We start from the raw sequence: 19,770 nt of genomic DNA, 5'->3' as shown, positions 1-19,770 counted from the left end.
TCTCTTTGGCGCCAAGTCAAGACTTTCCTCTTCTCCCAGGCATTTTAGCATGTGTTTTTAAATTGCTTTTTAAAAAACGTGTTTTTAAATTTGTATATTTGTTTTTAATGTTTTTAATTGTTGTAAACTGCCCAGAGAGCTTTGGCTATGGGGCGGTATACAAATGAAATAAATAAATAAATAAATATAGGGCACCTTCCTACATTCCTATTTAATTCAGCCCTTTATTCAGACCCATGAGGACTAGAACCTTACTTTGTTTTTAGGTGACAGCTCAGTGGTAGAGCAATTGCTTTGCATACAGAAGGTCCCAGGGTCAATCCATAGCATTTCCAGGTAGGGCTTGGAAAGACTCCTTGCCTGGAACCTTGGAGCGCTGTTGTTAGTCAGAAAGATGATACTGAGCTAGACAGGTATAAGGCTGCTCCCTATGCTTCTACGTCTGCACTGGCATTTGGCACAATTCAAGGTGAGGCGTTAAATTCAAAACTGTGGTTCTTTAGGCAGAGAGCATGCATTTGGGGGGCATCTTTGGGGTAGGACCATGTTGTGGTGAGGGCTAAAATGAGGGTCTTGCTAGCACTAAAAAAAAAAATGGCACCAGTCCTGCATTAATAAGTCATGGATCTATATAATCTTGACATATCAAGAGCAGAATCATCGTTTTTAAATATAGAATGGAGTAAGCACACCGACTAAATTCTTCAGGAAAAGAGCCTCTTTGGGGACTGAGATATATCCCATCAATAGAAACTTGGTGCCAGATAATGGCTTCAGTCATCATCTTCCTCCCCAGAGACGAAGAGCACATCAACGTGAAGATGACAAGAGCAGGAGGAAAGTGGGCCATAACTGGTTCTTGGACACAAAGACGCTGCTGTCATATCACAATATTTAAATTGCCTGGTTCTTTCCAAGATGAGAAGAGCCACTCTCCCTTTAACATCTCCTCCAAGGCACAGTTGGTAGAAGGTTTGGGGCTGTCATAGCAGGAAATGGAGGCACCATAAACTCATTTTGGTACTTTCTTTGTTGTTTCTGATAAGTGTCTGCTTTGTCTCTTTCCCACTTCCCCCGTCATCACTATCGCTACAGTGAAACTGGGACATGCTGCACAGCGCCATTAAGGGGAAGAATATACCATATCTGCATACCAAGAGAGAGCTCCAGAAATTGATTATGAACTATCAAAGGTGTGGGGGCCAAAAGTTAGAACACTGGACTTCTTGTCTTAAAGTCACAGCCTCAAATCTGACCAGATGGCCACCCCATCCAAGAACATAATTCAAGGTCAGAGCATCTGCTTTGCATGCAGAAGGTCCCAGGTTCGGTGCCTGGCATCTCCAGGTTGGGCTGGGAAAGACCCATGCCTGGAGAGCCACCAACAGTCAGTGTAGACAACACAGAGCTAATGGGACCAATGCCCTGACTCAGTATAAGGCAGCTTCCCTTTTTCCTCTTCAAACAAGTCCTTTATTCAGAACCATGAGAACTGGAAGCTTGCTTTATTTTTAGGAGAAGGGCTACAGGGCCAGTGGATAGAACATCTGCTTTGCATGCAGAAGGTCCCAGGTTCAATCCCTGGCATTTCCAGGTGGGACTGGGAATGCAACCAGTCTGGAATCCTGGAGAGCTGCAGCCAGTCAGTGTACTGAGCTAGATGGACCAATGGTCTGACTCAGAATAAAGTGGCCCTAGAAACAAGTGTCTTGTCTAGTCCACCATCCTGTTTCAGATACAGCTGGGCGAGAATTTCTGGAGAACTGCTCCAGAGAATTCCACAAAAATGAGTAAATTAGGAGAAACGTATACTAAAATGCTGATGACTTTTCATGAGGACTTTTTTAAAATGCAAACTGATGCATATAAATGCAGCAAGCTGAATTTAAAATAAGCCAAATTAAAAACTGAGAAAATCCAAAATCAACAGATCATTACATCCCCACCATGTTCTGTTTGTGATCTTTGCAACTGGTATTCAGTAGCACATTGCCTCTGATAATGGAGGTGATATGAAGCCATCATAGGAACACAGGAAGTTGCCTTATACTGAGTCAGACCATTGGTCCATCTAGCTCAGTACTGTCTACACTGACAGCGGCTCTCCACGGTTTTAGGCAGGAGTCTCTCCCAGCTCTACGTGGAGATGCCAAGGACTGGACTTGGGACCTTCTGTCTGCAAGGCAGATGCTCTAGCACTGAGCTACGTCTCTTTCCCATCATATGGGGGGGCGCAAGTTAATAAATGGGTGGGTGGGCCTCCTTCATGCCTGGAGGTTATATCGATGGCCTTTCAAACTCTACGCTGTTCAGAGGTTTTTCAAGGTTTGATTAGGGACAAGTTTCATTTTTTAAAAAAAGACTAAGAAACTATAGCAATAGGGATTTTATTTCCCTACAAAATCTGAGGGGTAGAAAAGAAAGTACCCCATACAGATCTGATTTCACACTTTAATTCAAAAAAGGTTATTAGCAGCCATGGAAGAACCATGTAATGCCCTAAAATCAAGGCTAGTCCTTGCTGCGGCTGTCTTGAGCAAACACGAATGTGAATTCCTCAGTTATTTTAAGGCCATGAAGAGGGGAGAAACTGACATCTATTGGTAACTTTAAGATTACTCCACAAATGCAATTTCCCCCCTTCGAAGAAAAAAGAAGCTGCTTCCGGTTTTAAAACACACAGACACAAAAGCAAAATGTTGTAATGCAAAGACTAAGTAAATTCAAGACATTCCCTCCCCCCCTGCTGCCGCCCTGGCCATTAAATTCTAAGCTTATTTGGTTATATCTTTTTTCCTTTTAAGGACAAAAAAACTCTCCTTCTAGAGTAAGCTTGGATTCCAGCAACCTTTTTGGGGGGAGGGTTGATAAGCAAACAAATATACATCAAGGCCAGCCTAGTTCATCCTCTTTACATTTAACATCTGGGGCAAAAGACAGATTTCTGCTTACACAAACAAAAGTTGTCACTTCTGCCAGGGTAAACCTCAGTTTCTCGTTCTTCGGGTGGGGGCACTTGCTGTCTTCCCACACAACCAGATAGGGACATGCATTCGTGAAAGCCAATTCATGCAATGACTTATTTATTCACAAAACTATAGCCTGCTTTTCCACTGGAGTCCTCAGAGAGACTCGCAACACAAATAAAAGCAGCCCCCCTAAAAAACATATAATATTTGGTGCACAGTCATTCTTTTCCAGATTAAAAATTGAGGTACACTCCAGTCTAGCCTTCTATAAAACCAGCTAGGGATGGGCAAATCTGTCCATTTTGGTTTCTCTGGTTTTCTCATTTTCCACATCAGTTTGCAATTAAAAAAAAAAAATCCTCATGAAAATTAATCAGCACGTTTGTGCAAATTTTGCCTAATACACAAATGTTTGTATGCAATTTTGCCTAATAATGCTATTTTCACTAATATATGCATTTCTATCTTCAGTATAGAATATATCCCAGTATATGCATTTTTATATGTGACCAGAGGACTGCATTGCAAAATTCAGAGAAGCACAAATTTCGAAGGATGGCTATGTTTTGGTTCACTTGTTGTTTTGAAAAGAGCAAATTTGGTAGGTTCTCCTTTAAATGCGAACTGAAATGAATTTCTCCCCCATTACTAGAACCAGCCCACTGATCACCACAGGTGACACAGAATTCCATGCAGGTGAGAGGGGATGTTTCTCCTCAACCAGCATGCTTGATTTCTGTGCTGGCTGGGAACGGAGCACAGAAATGTAGGAAGCTGGCAGTGGAAGGACAGATCAATCTATCCTCCTGCCTGCACAACCTGGTAAAATGCAAATTCTTTTATTAGCTTGCTAATGGGCTAACTGTCTGCTCATTGTACTGCATGTTGACTGCAGAGGAGGAGCTTCCCTACTCCACAGTCAGCAAGGAAATGTTGGTAATAATAATAATAATAAAATTTTATTTTTAGGCCGCCTATCTGGCCGAATGAACGGCCACTCTAGGCAGCGTACATAATTAAAATACAACATATAATACAGTTTTAACATATAAAACAATTATAATCCACCAACCTACATCTATACACTGTAAACTAAAACTATCTAGGAGACCTGTATGCCCGCTGAAACAACCAAGTTTTCAATCCTTGGTGGAAACCTACCAGGGAGGGGGCATGGTGAAGGTCGTATGGCAGAGAGTTCCAGAGGGTGGGGGCCACAACTGAGAATGCCCTCTCTCTGGTCCGCACCAGCCTAGCTGTCTTAACTGGTGGGACCGAGAGAAGGTCTTGTGAGGCAGATCTCGTCAGGCGGCATATTTGGTGTTGCTGGAGGTGCTCCTTTAGATAAACTGGACCGACACCGCATAGGGCTTTAAAGGTTAACACCAACACCTTGAATTGGGCTCAGTATACAACTGGTAGCCAGTGCAGATCTTCCAGCACTGGGGTGATATGATCGCGGCAGCGGCTGTTTTTAATCAACCGTGCCGCCGCATTCTGTACCAGTTGTAATTTCCGGACCGTCTTCAAGGGTAGCCCCACGTAGAGCGCATTACAGTAGTCTAAGCGAGAGGAGACCAGGGCATGCACCACCTGTGGGAGCAGATGGACCGGAAGGTAGGGTCGCAGCCTCTGTATCAGACGTAATTGATACCAAGCTGCCCGGCTCACCGCTGACACCTGAGCCTCCATGGTACTAGCTTATTAGCAGGTTAGTAAAAAAATCTACAGGCTGATCACTTTTGTGGGCTTGTTTACAGCTGTTACAGTATGCACAATATGGATTTTTCACATTCCGCAATGTTAAATTGAAAATATCCCCCCATGCCATTCTGATGCTTCCCATAAGCTCATTTTAAAACAAAACCTTACAAAACGTATAGTCCTGAACTCAGAAACACTTGCTTAATAATTAAATCCTCTAAATTTTTATAGCAATACACAAAACAGTCAGAGAGAATTTAGTGTTCAAAGTGTAAAAAGAGAGAGAGAGAAAGCCCCTTTTGGTTTTTTTCTGACAGAGTTCTCATAATTTGTGAAAATTAATTAAAAATCATCCCATGTTCACAGAGTACCTGTAATCCTATTACTGACCTTGCCCCATACTCTGACCTTCATCTTCTGCCCCTCCCCAGGTCAGTTTCATCTATCCTAAGCATGATTTCACATGAGTAAATCCCACTGAACTCAAAAACCATGCAAATGATCAAACTTGCTCTCCCCTCCCAATCTTCTTCTCCCTCCCTCTCCCCTCCTCCTCCCCCATGGTCAGTTTTACCTATCCTAATCATGATTGCAAGGGAGACAATCCCACTGAACTCAGTAAGCATGCAAATTATCAAACCTCCCCTCCTCCTCCCCTCCCCATCCCCTGTGGTCAGTTTCACCCATCCTAACCATGATTGTAGAGTAAATCTCACTGAACTCAATAAGCATGCAAATGATCAATCCATTCTCAGCAAACTTGCACAGGATCCCATTTCTTACCTCCTGGATTGAAAAGCAGAGAAATTCACTAATACGCAAAAAACCTTGCAGTTTAAGAATGTACCTATAACCAACAGATCTTTCTATCAAACTTTAAAAAGCAGGGAATTTGGGCAGCTATAGTGAATGAATGAGGGGAGCAGGAGACCTGACCTCCTCTCTGAGATATTGTACTGCCCTACAAATCTGTAAAAATGCAAGCACAGCTCCCACATGGACATTGGCCATGTTGGCTAAGGCCAATGGGAGTTGAGAGTCCTAACAACAACAAGCCTTTTAAGTAGAGACCTTATCCCAGTGTACATCATGTGTTGGAATTACTTTTTTAGATAGTTTAAAGCTTTTTTTAAAAAGCTGTTTTGTTTTAATATGTTTCTAAAGCTGTTTTGTTTTAAAATATTTTGTTTTTAAGGTGTTTTAGAGTGGTTTAGTGGGATTTTTTGCTGCCCTGAGTCCTTCTAGGAGGAAGGACGAGATATAAATTTTATTTATTTATTTATTAGATTTATATCCTGCCCTTCCTCCCAGTAGGACCCCAGGGTGGGAAACAAAAGCATTTAAAAAAACCTAAAACATCATAAAAACAGACTTTAAAATATATTACAACAAAACATCTTTAAAAACATCTTTTTTAAAAAAAGCTTAAAAAACATCTTTTTTAAAAAAGCTTTAAAAACATATTTAAAAGTAATCCCAAAGCAGACACAGACTGGGGTAAGGTCTCTACTTGAAAGGCTTGTTGAAAGAGGAAAATCTTCAGTAGGTGCCAAAAATGTAACAGAGATGGTGTCTGTCTAATATTTAAGGGGAGGGAATTCCAAAGGGTAGGTGCCACTGCACTAAAGGTCCGCTTCCTATGTTGTGCGGAATGGACCTCCTGATAAGATGGTATCTGCAGGAAACCCTCACCTGCAGAACTCAGTTATGGAGTGGGTATATAAGGGGTAAGAAGGTCTTTCAGATATCCTGGTCCCAAGCTGTATAGGGCTTTGTACACCAAACCAGCACCTTGAACTTAGCCTGATAGCTAATAGGTAAATAAATAAAACATCTGGAGTGCACCTCTGTCTTATCATTCTCACAGGGGCCTGTGCAAGACAAATGCCCATGTTGTACCCCATGTTATTAAGAGTACTGGGTACACAATACATCACGATATCTGTCGGAACGCCTCTCCCAATACGAACCGGCTCGTACACTACGGTCTACTACGAAGGCCCTCCTCTGGGTCCCGACGCATAGGGAGGCCCGGAGGGTGGTGACGAGATCTAGGGCCTTCTCAGTGGCGGCCCCCAAATTGTGGAACAGTCTCCCCGAGGAGGTACGCTTGGCGCCGACACTATCATCTTTTCGGTGCCAAGTTAAAACCTTTCTCTTCTCTGAGGCATTTTAATCTTAGTTAAATGTTTGTAACTTGGTTTTAGATTGTGTAGTTTTTATATGCTTGTTGTATCAGATTCTGTAATTTTATTGTATTTTATGTTCACCGCCCAGAGAGCTATTGCTAGTCAGGCGGTTTATAAGTTTAAAAAATAAATATATAAATAATAATAAACAATAGCTCCTCATCTGGCCACCATTCAAGTGGTACTCAATTTCTAAGGATATCACCCAAGCCGGGCAGGCGACATCCAATCAAATTGGTCTGATTCAACCACAACCACTCAGGAAGCAGAGGCAGGGAAACGGAACTCAATAGGATGCTTACTTGTGACAAAGAACTTTTTGGTGAAGGTGCAGCTGTCAAACGCAGCAATTTTCTCCTGTAAGACGACAACAAGGATCCTGGAGGGAGAGGAAAAAACCACAAACACCATGAAAATGGAGAACGCTTGAAACATCAAGATGCTCAAACTGAACGGTCAGGATTTAGACATTGTGGGAGACATTACAAACATCAGAAGAGCCCTGCTGGGTCAGGCCAGTGGCCCACGTAGCCCAGCATCCTCTTCTCACAGTGGCCAGTGTGACTCTGCTGGGCTTTCCTGGCATTTGTCCACTTACACTATATTGAACGTGATCGCACTGTGGTCCTGTCCCCAGTTGGTTCAACAACACTGGCACCTCCTCGCACCAGGCCCTGGGCACCACTTAAAATTAACTCCAGGGTCAGCTTCCCTTTTGTTTTCCATGACCCACTGTACTAGCACAGAGTCATTTGGGGTATCAAGAAACTTTTGTTGTGACTGGAGCATACATTTACCCAGTTTATGTGGGGGAACATAAGAAACTGCCTCATACCAAGTCAGACTGTCAACCCATCTAGCTCAGTGTTGTCTACACTGACTGGCAGCAGCTCTCCAGGGTTCAGGCAGGCAACAGTCCCAGCACTACCTGGAGATGCCAGGAATGGAACCTGGGACCTCCTGCATGCAAAGCAGATGCTCTACCACTGAGACACATCCCATTCCCCATTAGCAGGACACATTGGGTTATATCCAATGTTTCTCCTACTCAGAGCAGACCCATTTAAAGTAATGGACATAACTAACCTAGGTCTTTTTATTTTAATGGGTCTCCTCTAAGTACAACCCACTTGATTTGGTTTTCTCAATTAGACAGGAGGATGGTGGCCCAGGAGTGGGGGGCATTTTACTCTAGCCATCTTGTCATGGTCACATCATTTCCTCTTAAGGTATAACTTTAGACTCTTAGCAAGTACTCTCGTCTGTAGGGACGAAACACCCACAAGGACTGTCCACCCCAAGAGGCTTACGGAATCCATAAGAACACAGGAAGCCGATTTATACTGAGTCAGACCATTGGTCCATCTAGCTCATTATTATCTACACTGACTGGCAGTGGCTCTCCAGCGTTTCAGACAGGGAGTTTTTCCCAGCCCTACTTGGAGATGCTGGGGATTTAACCTGGGGCCTTTTGCATGTAACTGTTATCCATTACTACAACACTTCCTCCTTTAAAGACATGGTGCTGATACCAAAGACAGCATCCATGCTTCCCCTTACCACCGCCACACTGAGAATTACACACACACACAAATGCCTTGGACCAGGGCTAAGGAAACTCACAGTGCAATGACATCATGCCAAGTGGCAGGTTTCCCTACGCCAATGAATCTTAATCAGTAAGCCACGATCCCCAAGGGGAAGACCCATGATGGGTTGAGAGAGATTGACAGAAAAAAATGTCTGTATGCCACAACAAAAGCTTGTTTGTTATGCAGAAACAAAGCAAAAATCTACTATATATTCTGAAGAACTGTTTGTTCGCTATGCATTTGAACACCTCTTAAGATATCATAACCAAACTTGGCATGCGGATTCCTAAGATCAAGGAGCAGGTTTTTATCTATGTTTGGATGCAACTGGGTGCCATTTTAAGTCAAGATGGTTTACTGAACTTTTCAAAACTGCACTGATCTTTTTGGTTTCTTAGAATCCCCAAGCAAAACCAGGGATGAGGCTGCTAGAAATAATCACATTGCTGCTTTTTATTGCAAATCTGCTGAGCATTAACAGTGGTGCCTTATCTGCTGAAAATGTTTTGTGAATTTCCTCACCCCACCCTTACCATCCATACACTGGAATTAAGGGGCTGGGGGAAGAGTAATAGGGTTTATGTAATGAACTTAAAATGATTACTTTATTGTTGTATTTTGGTGTAGTTTGGTTCCTTGCTTGTTTATTTGTTTGTTTTGATTCTGTTATATCTATTGTATTTATATATTGTGCTTGTTTTATTTCTGATGTACACCGCCCAGAGAGCCTTTTTGGCTTAGGGCGGTATATAAATTAAATTAAATAAATAAATAATAAATAAATAAAATAAATTACCAGGACATGAAGTGCAAGGACAATAACATAACAAACATTTCAAGGGGACAGCAACTGGGAAGCCATTTTAGATCTCCTGCAATACCCATGACACATGGTACAATGAAAATAATAGCCCAAATACAGCTGGGTTGGGGAGGCTGGGACTGTTCCCCACCCAGAGCACATAGGCCACTCATTTACACAGTCCTTAAATCCACCTTTCCTCTGGGCTTCTGGGAACATGAGAAGAGTTCTAATGGATCAGACCAATAGTCCACTCTGCATTTTCAAGGGGTTCATTGCAGAACGCAGCACACACAGACCAAGAGGTTATTGGTTAAAAGTCTTGGCTCACACTAACTTCACCATGCGGGTGTATTTAAGCCCTCAGACCACAGTTCAAATTGTGGAAGTCAGGGGATACCCTTGGGCAAGCTATGCTCTTCCTCCTAAACTACCACCTCATTGGGTTGTTGCAACAACATGAAATGAGGATATAAATGGCAACATGGGGGGTGGACTGGATGAAGCAAAGTATCTAAAGATAAAAGAGCTTACCTTGTGTTGCAGTGGAGGTCATAAATTGGCGTTTTGAATTGTATCGATTTTACCATTTCACCGGTTCGCAAAGAATGGAGGTCTACGCAACAGTAAGGAGGGCTGGTGCTGAAAGAGATCCAAAAAATATGAGGTCAACTAGCATATTCAGCTCATCTGGCAAATTCTATCTATATTGTTATAATTGTATTATGTTTGTTACTTTAAAGTCTGTTTTATTGTTATTTTTCTAAATGAGTATTTTATGCCGTACATGATGGATTGATTGATTAAGTGATATATACATCTTGTTAAATAAAATATATTCATACATTATAGCAAAACATGACAGCTGTTTGTATGGCATGATTCTCCAAGACAGCAAAAAAAGTGCAGAATGCAGCATTCTGTAGGATGCTACAAAAATGTGACTGGAAGTATGTAGCAGCTAAGAAACCAGATTTCCTTTGGGGGGGGTCAGATTTCGAGGAAATTAGGCCCCAGCAGTACAGTACCCTCCAAATCTTCCTTCTCCTCCCCATACTAACAAAGCATCAGTTGCAGTTAAAAAAGGATTCAAAATGCAGAATAAATTTAACAAAATCAAAGAAACTATAACTATTCAAATTGCTGTTTTATTAGTAAAAAAATCCCCTGCCATATCATTATAAAGTTTTCAGTTGTCTTACAAAAAACACAATAAGCATGATAAGACATCTACCTGCATGAAACCAACGTAGCACCAAAACTACATTTAGAGATTTGGGTTGGAAGAAGACATTAAGAACACAGGAAGCTGCCTTATACTGAGCCAGACCATTGGTTCTTCTAGTTCAGTATTGTACATAGTGACTGGTAGTGGATCAACTCACAGAGCTGCAGGCAGGAAACTCTTCCAGGCCTACCTGGAGATTCCAGGGATTGAACCTGGGACTTTCTGCATGCAAAGCAGATACTCTACCCACTGAGCTACAGTCCTTGTCCATTATGAACAGTGGCACCTTCAGGGCAGAACTTTAGGACAGAAGTCCATACCCCACCTTTGCAGCATGAACAGGACTCCCCCCCCCCAACTGCAAGAGAGCTGGCTTGTCATATTTTGAAGTAATTTAAGGAATACAGTCAAAGAATACACATTGCCAGCTAAAGAGCTCTCCTGCATAAGGATTAAGTCCAGGGTCTAAAATTACCAACTACTGATTATAAAAGTAGCAGGGTGGAGCTGAAATCGGTGGCCCAGAGCATCTTCCCCCCTCTCATGCTAAAATGCATGATGTCATGCCATCGAGCTGCAAGAGCGTTCCCTCCCACACAATCAGCAGCCAATGAAGCAGAATGGGGAAATTTACAACAGGATGACATCATTTGTTTTAATTTACTAGAAGTTATTGGGGAACGTGGATGAGGAGACCAGGGAGGTGAGGGAGCCACAGCTTTCAGAAGCAGCGCTCCCACCCACGAGTGCCCTCTGTAATGTCTAGTTTTCAGCCTCCATGTTTTGACACATGGACAGTATTGGGAGGATACTGGGTGGCCAAGAACCTTGAGATTTCACTGCGAAACACACCAGCTGACGGAACGGATATTCCAGTCTTACGGCCGAACAGCTGAACAGCACAGCTGCTGATGTCAAACAGTACAAAGAGCCCATGGTTGTTTAAGCAGACTCCTTGTTTGTTTTAACAACAACAACAACAAAAAATGCATATGGAGCACGTGCCACTTTTATCATTTTAATATAAATAAGGCTCCCCAGCTGTTCCTTCATTTAAAAAGCCAGCTTTCTTTCAACAGAAAGAGGGGAGAAGGCTAGAGGCTGAAAGGGATAGTGGCGGGTGCCATTTTGCAAGCCAGGAAGCAGCTTTGATCTGGCAGTTTCAGTGACGCCTTTTCTTCCCCCCCCTTCCTCCTCCTCCTTCAGAGAGTGCCTTGAGAGATTGGTTTTTTCTAAGGCCTAGCACATAGGAAGCTGCACAAAATTTCAGCTGTGTAAACATATATACCAAGAGAAAGTGGGGGTTTTAAAAAGTAAGAAATATTAAGAAAAGGGTATCCACGACAGTTTAGGGGCGCACCCACACAAGGAATGAGGTGGGGAAAAACCATGCATGGGCTGTTACCATGCTTCAATCTGCAGGATAGCATGTAACTGAGTATTCCTCTGTATAAAAATAATTTTCAAAAAACTCCCTGCACACGGCAATCTCAATGTCTGGGAGAAGAGTTGTAAGCCTAGGTATCCCTCCGATAAGGCTCGTTTTCTACATATAGATAGGAACATAGGACACCACCTTGTACTAATCCTTTTTTAAAAAGCCATCTAAGATACTGACCAATCCATCGCCACATCTTGGGGCAGGGAATTTCGTAAGTTAATTGTGTGGGATTCACTAACAATAAGATGTTTTAAAGGTGTTTTAAAGATGGTTTTAGTGTTTTTGTGTGCTGCCCTGGGCTCCTTCTGAGAGGAAAAAGGGGATATGATGACGATGATGCTGATGTGATGGCCACAAGCTTTGGTGGCTTTTCATGTTTAAAGCACAGTAGGGGACTAATGCTGTCAAGTTCTGAACGACAATGCTTGCAGTTCAGAGACAAATCATTCAGAGGAAACACTGTTCCACGAATCCCTTCTTTGAGTTTAGGAACACAGGAAGCAGCCTTCTACTGAGTCAGACCATTGGTCTATCTAGTTTAGTATTGCCTACACTGACTGGCAGTGGCTCTCCAGAGTTTCAGGCCGGGGTCTTTCCCAGCCCTACCTAGAGAACTGAACCTGGGATCTTCTACATGCCAAGCAGTTACTCTACCACTGAGCTACAGTCTTTCCAGTAAAAGTAAAGCAAGATTCCAGCCTTCATGGTTCTGAATAAAGGGCTGATTTAAGCAAAAACATAGGAAGCTGTCTTATACGGAGTAGGACAATTAGTCCATCTATCCTTGTGTTCTCTATTACATTGACAGGCAGTATCTCTCCAGGGTTTCAGACAGGGGTCCAGAGTTTGGAAAAGTTACTGTTTTGAACTACAACTCCCACCAGCCCCATCCAGTGGCCATGCTGGCTGGGTCTGATGGGAGTTATAGTTCAAAAAAGTAACTTTTCCAAGCTCTGGCGTCCGTACATGGAGACGTCACTGATTGAACTTGGGACCTTTTGCACGCCAAGCAGATGCTCTACCACGGCACAAGACACCTTTCATGATATTTAGCAAATTTAGAATTGTACAGGGGCAGGGTGTAGGAAGGAGGGGAAGAACACACACACACACACACACCAAGGTATTTTTTAAAAAGTGACATTTACCCAAAGTGTGTACATATATCATTTTAATACAAAACAGAAGAACCCTTTTAAACATGCCACAAGTTGCAAGAGGTATGGAAACAAGTATTTTTTTAAAGTCAGAAGAAGGTGGCCCAAATCATAAGACAAGTGCAACTAAACCTAATGCTTTCACTCAGAGGAGGAAGTAGTAGCAATTTGGAAAAGGCATGGTAATCCTTTGCCCAGATTCCCTAAAAACAGAAATGAAATTCAACTGAAATTAAGGTCACATTCTCACCACATACTTAAAGCACTCTTATACCTCTTTAACAGTCATGGAGAATCCTGGGAACTGTAGTTTGTCAAGGGTGCTGACCTCGCAGACCTATAATTCCCAACACCCTTAACAAACTAAAGTTTCCAGAGAATCTCTGGCCTTCGAGATGCTCCTGAACGACAACTCCCATCAGGCCCAGCAAGCATGGCCAATGACAGGGATGATGGGAAGTGTAGTTCAGCAATATCTGGAGGGCCAAAGACTCCCTCCACCTGATCGACAGGGCACGAAGTTGGGGAAGGCTGATGCAAGCAGTGTAGAGGGGAGGCTTGAAATGGACCTGCCACTTTCAGTACCAGCCTGGTTGAGGACAGAGTCCTGGGCTTCCTTTGCAGTGGCTTGGCTTGGGAGTGGAGGTGAGGGGAAGGCCAGAGGTCCGCACACCCAAAGAGTCTGATTTGATAAAAGGCAGCTCCCTATATTCCTCTATTGAATGAGGCCTGGCATTTGGCCTGATGTACATACAGTCCAAATTAAGAGCAATTTAAAACACACACGCACACTATCCCAAGACAAAGGCTGGCGTGTTGTGCAGGAAGAGAGAGTGACATTTTAATCATGCAGCAAGTCCGCTGCATATTTTATTCAATCAATTGTAATATTTGAAGCTGGCCGGTCTCCACCAGCCAGACAAGAAAGCATACGGCTACACCACAAACTGGGTCTCTGAGACAGCTGCCCAACTCTGCTGAAACAATTACGCTGGAAAAGCATGGAACCAAGATGTGTTTGAAAACAATCAGGGTGATGATGATGATGATGCAGGAAATCAGTTGGTTCAGGACTAGCATCTGGCTCTGAAGGTCGCAGACCTTTTTTTTTAAAGGATGATTTTTTTAAAATGTGAAAGCCCTCTCTGAAAATATCCTAGTAGTATTATTGGCAGATACAATGCCCAATTATTATTATTATTATTATTATTATTCTGAGATATAAATTTAGGTTTGCTCCATCTGTCACTAAGAATTCTTCCTCACTATTATTACCCAAGAGCCAAACTACATGCGTCACTTGTATTAATTGGGAATTTCCCCCAATCACATCTAGAGTGGTGATCTATTCGAAGGGTTTCTTTTTGAAAGAAAAAAAATGAAATTGTCCATCACCACTGACCATGCTGGATGGGACTGGCAAGAATTGTAGTCCTGCAACATCCAGAGGGCCACAGGCTCCCTATCCTTGAGCTATATGCACACTTAATCAGTGGCCCTGAAATTGCTGCTTGCCTTGCAATCTCCTCTGCACCTGTGACCCTGAGGGTGACGGAGGTAGGTAGGTCTGAGAGCTGGCCAGGAATCAAGGCAGCTGGTGTGGGGTATTCCTGTCCTAGCCTTTGCCTGTCAGCATAGAGAATACCGAGCTAGATGGACCAATGGTCTGACTCAGAATAAGACAGCTTCCTATGCTCCCTTGTTCCTAACCAATTTAAATATTGTATTTTTATAGTGTTGTAATCCACCCTGGAATGTAAGGAGGAGGAGGAGGAGGAGGAAGAAGAAGCAGCAGGAAGAAGTAGCAGGAAGAAGGAAGAGGAAGAAGAAGAAGGAAGGAGGAGGAGGAAGAAGAAGGAGGAGGTTATAGTAGTGGAAGTAATAATAATAATAATAATAATAATTAGTGGTAGTAATTATTATTATAAGTAGTAGTAGTAGTACAACAACAACCACAATAATAATGAAATTTGTCTCCAAATGCATGTTTGGATTAAAATGTTTGGATTAAAGTGGGCCCCAAGTTTGAAAACACTGAAGAGTATTGCTTCAGATGACTGGACCAGAAGCGTATGTAGTGGTGTGTAGTCCACCATGGCTGCATTTTACACTCTACTATAAAAACATTACTCCAAATGGAGGCATCCAGAGTCTGCAGCACCACAAGTGAACCTCACAGGGACAGCATACATGTGCAACTTTAAAGGCCCAGATGAACTCCAGACTCTGGCACACAAAAGACAAAGAAGGCACATCCTGAGATTTAAAAAGTTTGTAAACTCTGTCTTGTGAGGACTGTAGTAAGTTTGGTTATTCAAATAAGGGCAAACCACAGTTCTGTTAGACTAACACCCCATATCTTTTGTCCTTTGAGAGAAAAACAACAACCCAAGAACACAGAAAAATTAGCTACATCAAAAGACATTATAAAGTTGTTCATAAGTCCTCTGCCTGTTTTTAATTTAAAAAAATGAAAAGCAAACCAAGGAGCAGTTAAACCAAACTTTTGACTTGCTCTGTATGTATCAGTTGTGTGCTCAAACCGTTAGTCCTGCTTTTTGTTATGTTCAGTGTAATTCATAGACACAGGCTTATGCTATTAAGGGACGATAGCTGAGTCAGAGAAGAAAGAGGAGGGTCGAATCACAGTGTCATAGTAATGAAGAAGAGCACATGGAAGAGGGAGAGACTGCCAGCCAAATAGACACACAAATACACACACATAAACAACCCAGTCCAGGTTCTGAGAAAGACAGACCACGGTGCACCAATATTGTCCTCAAAACAAGACACTTTCCTGGTTTTCCAAAAAGCTTAGAAAGCAATAGAAGATAGCACCTTCTTCCTAACATTTCTCCAATAGCTGTGTATTTCAACAAGAGAGACAGAGTGAGGATAACATAAAACAGATGTCAAGGGAGGAGAGTTTGCAAATAGCAGCTGTATAACCCTAAGAGATGCTTCCACTGAGAGCAGCAGCAAAAGAAGACACCAGTGTTGTGACAACAGGGGGAGAAAAAAAAAGGTCCATGAGTCCTTTGTGGGAATTGTAGCAAAATGATAAGCAGCCAAAACAAGGAGCAATGCCCTCCCTCTTGGCTTCTGGTTAACGTGGGTGCCATTCCTTTGAACCATGTTCATAGCTGCAAATGTCTAACACAGAGATTCCCAAACTGTGGTCCATGGCCCATAAGCTGTCTGCGAGATGTCTGTAAATGCAAATAAGACCCACACACCACTTAGCACAGCACATTATAATTACCATAACAGGCAGAAAAATAATTAAGTGATCTCCCAAGATCCACAGCCATCTTCAAGGGGTGTGGGGGGGGGAGCCTTGGGGAGTGCTCGTCTAACCCAATTGCAGCCTTTTTAACTTATTAAGAAGTGCTTCAAACGTCTTTGGGGAGGAGGGCTGGAATTAGTCAGCTGCATGGTTTTATTTATTATATTGCATATTTTTCTTATTGTCTTGTATGCAGCTTGGTGTAATTGGTTTTGGCAAAGCAATTTTTAAGTAAAATCGCTTGACATTGCCTCTGTCCCCACCCCACAATTATATTTCCATGCTAGTTATTCTGTTCAAAAATTGCTTTCTAATACCTTGTTCCCTCAGTTACTTACCACAAGCTTAAGATTATTTATTTCAAAAAGCTGTTAAGTTTGAGAAATACTCGAAGTACATGCTTGTCCCTCCTCTAATACATACAAATATATTATTTCATTTATGAATAATTTCCAGGAAACATCCGGAAACGATTTAACAAGAAAACATCATTAAAAGGTCAACTAGAAAATCATATGAAGAGAACATGCAGCAGGGTTTGTTTGTTTGTTTATTTATTTATATTATTATTATTATTATTATTATTATTATGGTGTGAAACCAGTTTTATTTTGGAACAAAGCGTCAAACTAGTTAGCTTAAACTGCATTTTTATTACATATCTTCTATCTACATTTTTGTATCACCCTTCATCCAAAGATAGCAGCGAGCCCTAAAATAACTAAGAACAAAATCAAGCAACACCAGCAGAATTTTAAAGAGACTGAGGCTGCAATCCTATACCTACTTATCCGGGAGTAGGCCTCATTGAACTCAATGGGACTTGCTTCTGAGTAGACTATAGGATTGTGCTGTTAAAAAAATGGGCTAAAGTAGTATAGGAAATATGTACTGTTGCCCAACTCAACACCAGATAATTTTTCATTTTCTAAACCTCAGGTTTGGGTGTGGGTGAGTGTTTCTGAAGAAAAAAACTGTTTCATATGGCAAACATCCCATAAATACAGTTCAAGTTCAGAGTCAGAACCCTATATCCATCATCCATAATATCAAAATTGCAGGGTATGAAACTTGACATTTGGGACACATGTATTCCAAAGACATTCTCTACTTGAAATGTATGAAACATGTTGTACCCAAAGCCTTTAAAAAATGCATCCTTACCAGCTAGAAAGCTGAAATTTGGAACACACACAGCCCAATAATTACTATAAGAGTTGAAGAAGTGGGTCTTTTTTCTGTGCTTTTTTCATATAATAGTCAAAATCTCTGAAAGATTAAGTTGACTCACAATAAAGGTCGTAGTTAATGGTCATCAGTACTCTAAGTGTGGGACAAGACTGTCCTGGCTATCCCCTTTAGTATAAGACTCAGAATCACTTATGCGTTCTCTGTTCCTTTAACGGGAACCTTAATGCGTGAGCAGTGCATACATCAGACTACTGGTCACACAGGTCTCTGGATCTTAACAAGGCATTGCTAGGCATGGCTACTCAAGTAAAGATGGTATGGCAACAATCTGATATGCCCCCAAAGACCCCTTAAGTAGGATTGGGGCAGGCACACTACTTGCGTGGGAGCTGTCTCTCAGATTAGAACTCAGCAAGCAACCGGGCATTCCTACCTAAGCTGAGGCTGAGAGCAGGCTCCATCTGTTTACACCTGTGCAAGCAATGGTGTGCCCTTGGCAAAGGAAGCAGAGATGCCACAGCCAGGTCATCCCAGGCTTTGCCTCCAAACACTCTACGATATACGATAGGGGGCAGGGTGGAAGGCAGTTCAGGAGAATGTGAAAGTTCTGGAGGTGGGGTAGCTGGGGATTCGCCTGGCAACTCTGCCTTATCTGTAGCAGCCCGCACCTCAGGGGCAGGGCTGTCATTCAGCAAACTATTGAGATCTTCCTTGGCATCATTACTGCCCCCCACCCTGCAGACCAATGGGTACTGGGTCCTGACCCTGGATCCCAGTCCTCCTCCTCAGCAGAGCCACTCTTCCAAGAACTCATGACAAAGTCAGACAAGCCATGCGTGAGAGTTTTGGATGGTGGGAGGAGTGTTGCCCCTTCACACATTTGAATAGGCTCTTGATTAAGAGAGGGGGGTTTCATCCTGTGGCTATTAGCCAAGGGTGAGCAGCTGGAGCTTGAGATGCTTGTGGAGAGGATGCTAATGGGGAATGAGATGGAAAGGATGAGGATTGAATGTCGGGCCTGGCAGTGTCTGGAGCAGCCCAAGAGAGACCACAGATGTGAAGTGCTGGTGCCAGGAATGGTCTTTATGGGAATCTAGGTCAGAGTCCCAGATATTCTGCTACAGCAGCTAGAATATTACCATCCTTGATATTAATTTATTCAATATTACCTGCCTTGTTCCCAGCATTGCTCACGAATTCCAAGAAGAAGAAAAATAAGAGCAGTGGAGTTTTGAAATCAGTGGCTAAATCAGTGCAGTTTTGAAGGGCTGAGTCCACCATCTTAATTCAAAATGGTGTCCAACTGTATCCAAACAGATGAAAATCTGCTCCTTGATTTCAGGAATCATCATGAAAAAATTGGTTACAATATCTTAGGAGATGCACAAACAACTTTCTAAAACATATAGAAGATGTAATGTAAATTTTAATATTCTACATTGTATTTGTGTTGTATATTGTATTTTTGTTGTTCAGTAAGCTGCTTTGAGTTGCTGAGTGGTTTTTTTTTTTACAGAAAAGTGGGGCATAAGTATTAACTCTAATCTAATTTCAAGTGGCAGTCAGAAACATAGATCCACACACTCAGAATGTACTCTGTATTTACTAGGACAGTGTTTTTCAAGCTTGGGTACCCAGATGTTGTTGGCCTACAACCGCCCATGTTAGTCAATAGTCAGAGATGATGGGAGTTATGTTATTGGATGAGCAATTTAGGTACTTTGTATTATACATTGTTTTAAATTTTCTGGTTTTAATTGTTTTTAGTTGTTTTATCTTAAGTCACTTTAGCCTTTCTTTTAAATCAACTAACAAATGTAACAAAGAAACAAATAAAAACAGCATCTCTAAAATACAGCAAAAGGTCAGGGACAAAACCCTGCTCCAGTTCCAGGTCCCATGTCTATATCTGGGGAAAGGGGCCATCCCCACAATTCTACTGAGTGGCATTCCAAGAAGGCAATGGAGATTGGTGCCTCCGATATTAGTGGGGCAGTAAACCCTCTCCAAGTTTTAGTCAGAAATTTCAAGGCGCTCAGCTCTTTGAAAGTTTGGACTAAAACCCAGAGCGGATTCACTGTCTCACTGACATCGGAGCCAGCAGTCTCTACTGCAAATGAAAATGAAATGGACAGCCTTCAAGTCGATTTCGACTTATGGTGACCCTGTGAATAGGGTTTTCATGGCAAGCAGTATTCAGAGGGGGTTTAC

General features: G+C 42.3%; 1 protein-coding gene across 8 annotated transcripts in view; it reads right to left on the bottom strand.

Annotated features, from left to right (window-relative positions):
• BCAS3 (BCAS3 microtubule associated cell migration factor) overlaps positions 1 to 19,770 on the bottom strand; it is a 602,771-nt gene that overhangs the window by 517,111 nt on the left and 65,890 nt on the right. For all 8 annotated transcript variants that reach the window (XM_061605390.1, XM_061605386.1, XM_061605382.1 and 5 more), the window contains exons 8-9: positions 9,791 to 9,898; positions 7,165 to 7,241 (exon numbers count right to left, since the gene is read on the bottom strand). In XM_061605390.1, coding sequence (XP_061461374.1) covers positions 7,165 to 7,241; positions 9,791 to 9,898 — 185 coding nt within the window. The remainder of the gene's footprint in view (positions 1 to 7,164; positions 7,242 to 9,790; positions 9,899 to 19,770) is intronic.

The sequence above is a fragment of the Rhineura floridana genome, chromosome 21 (genome assembly GCF_030035675.1).
Source record: "Rhineura floridana isolate rRhiFlo1 chromosome 21, rRhiFlo1.hap2, whole genome shotgun sequence".
Lineage (NCBI taxonomy): Eukaryota > Metazoa > Chordata > Lepidosauria > Squamata > Rhineuridae > Rhineura > Rhineura floridana.
The sequence above is the reverse complement of the archived record's forward strand: the minus strand, read 5'-3'. Positions and strand labels throughout refer to the sequence as shown.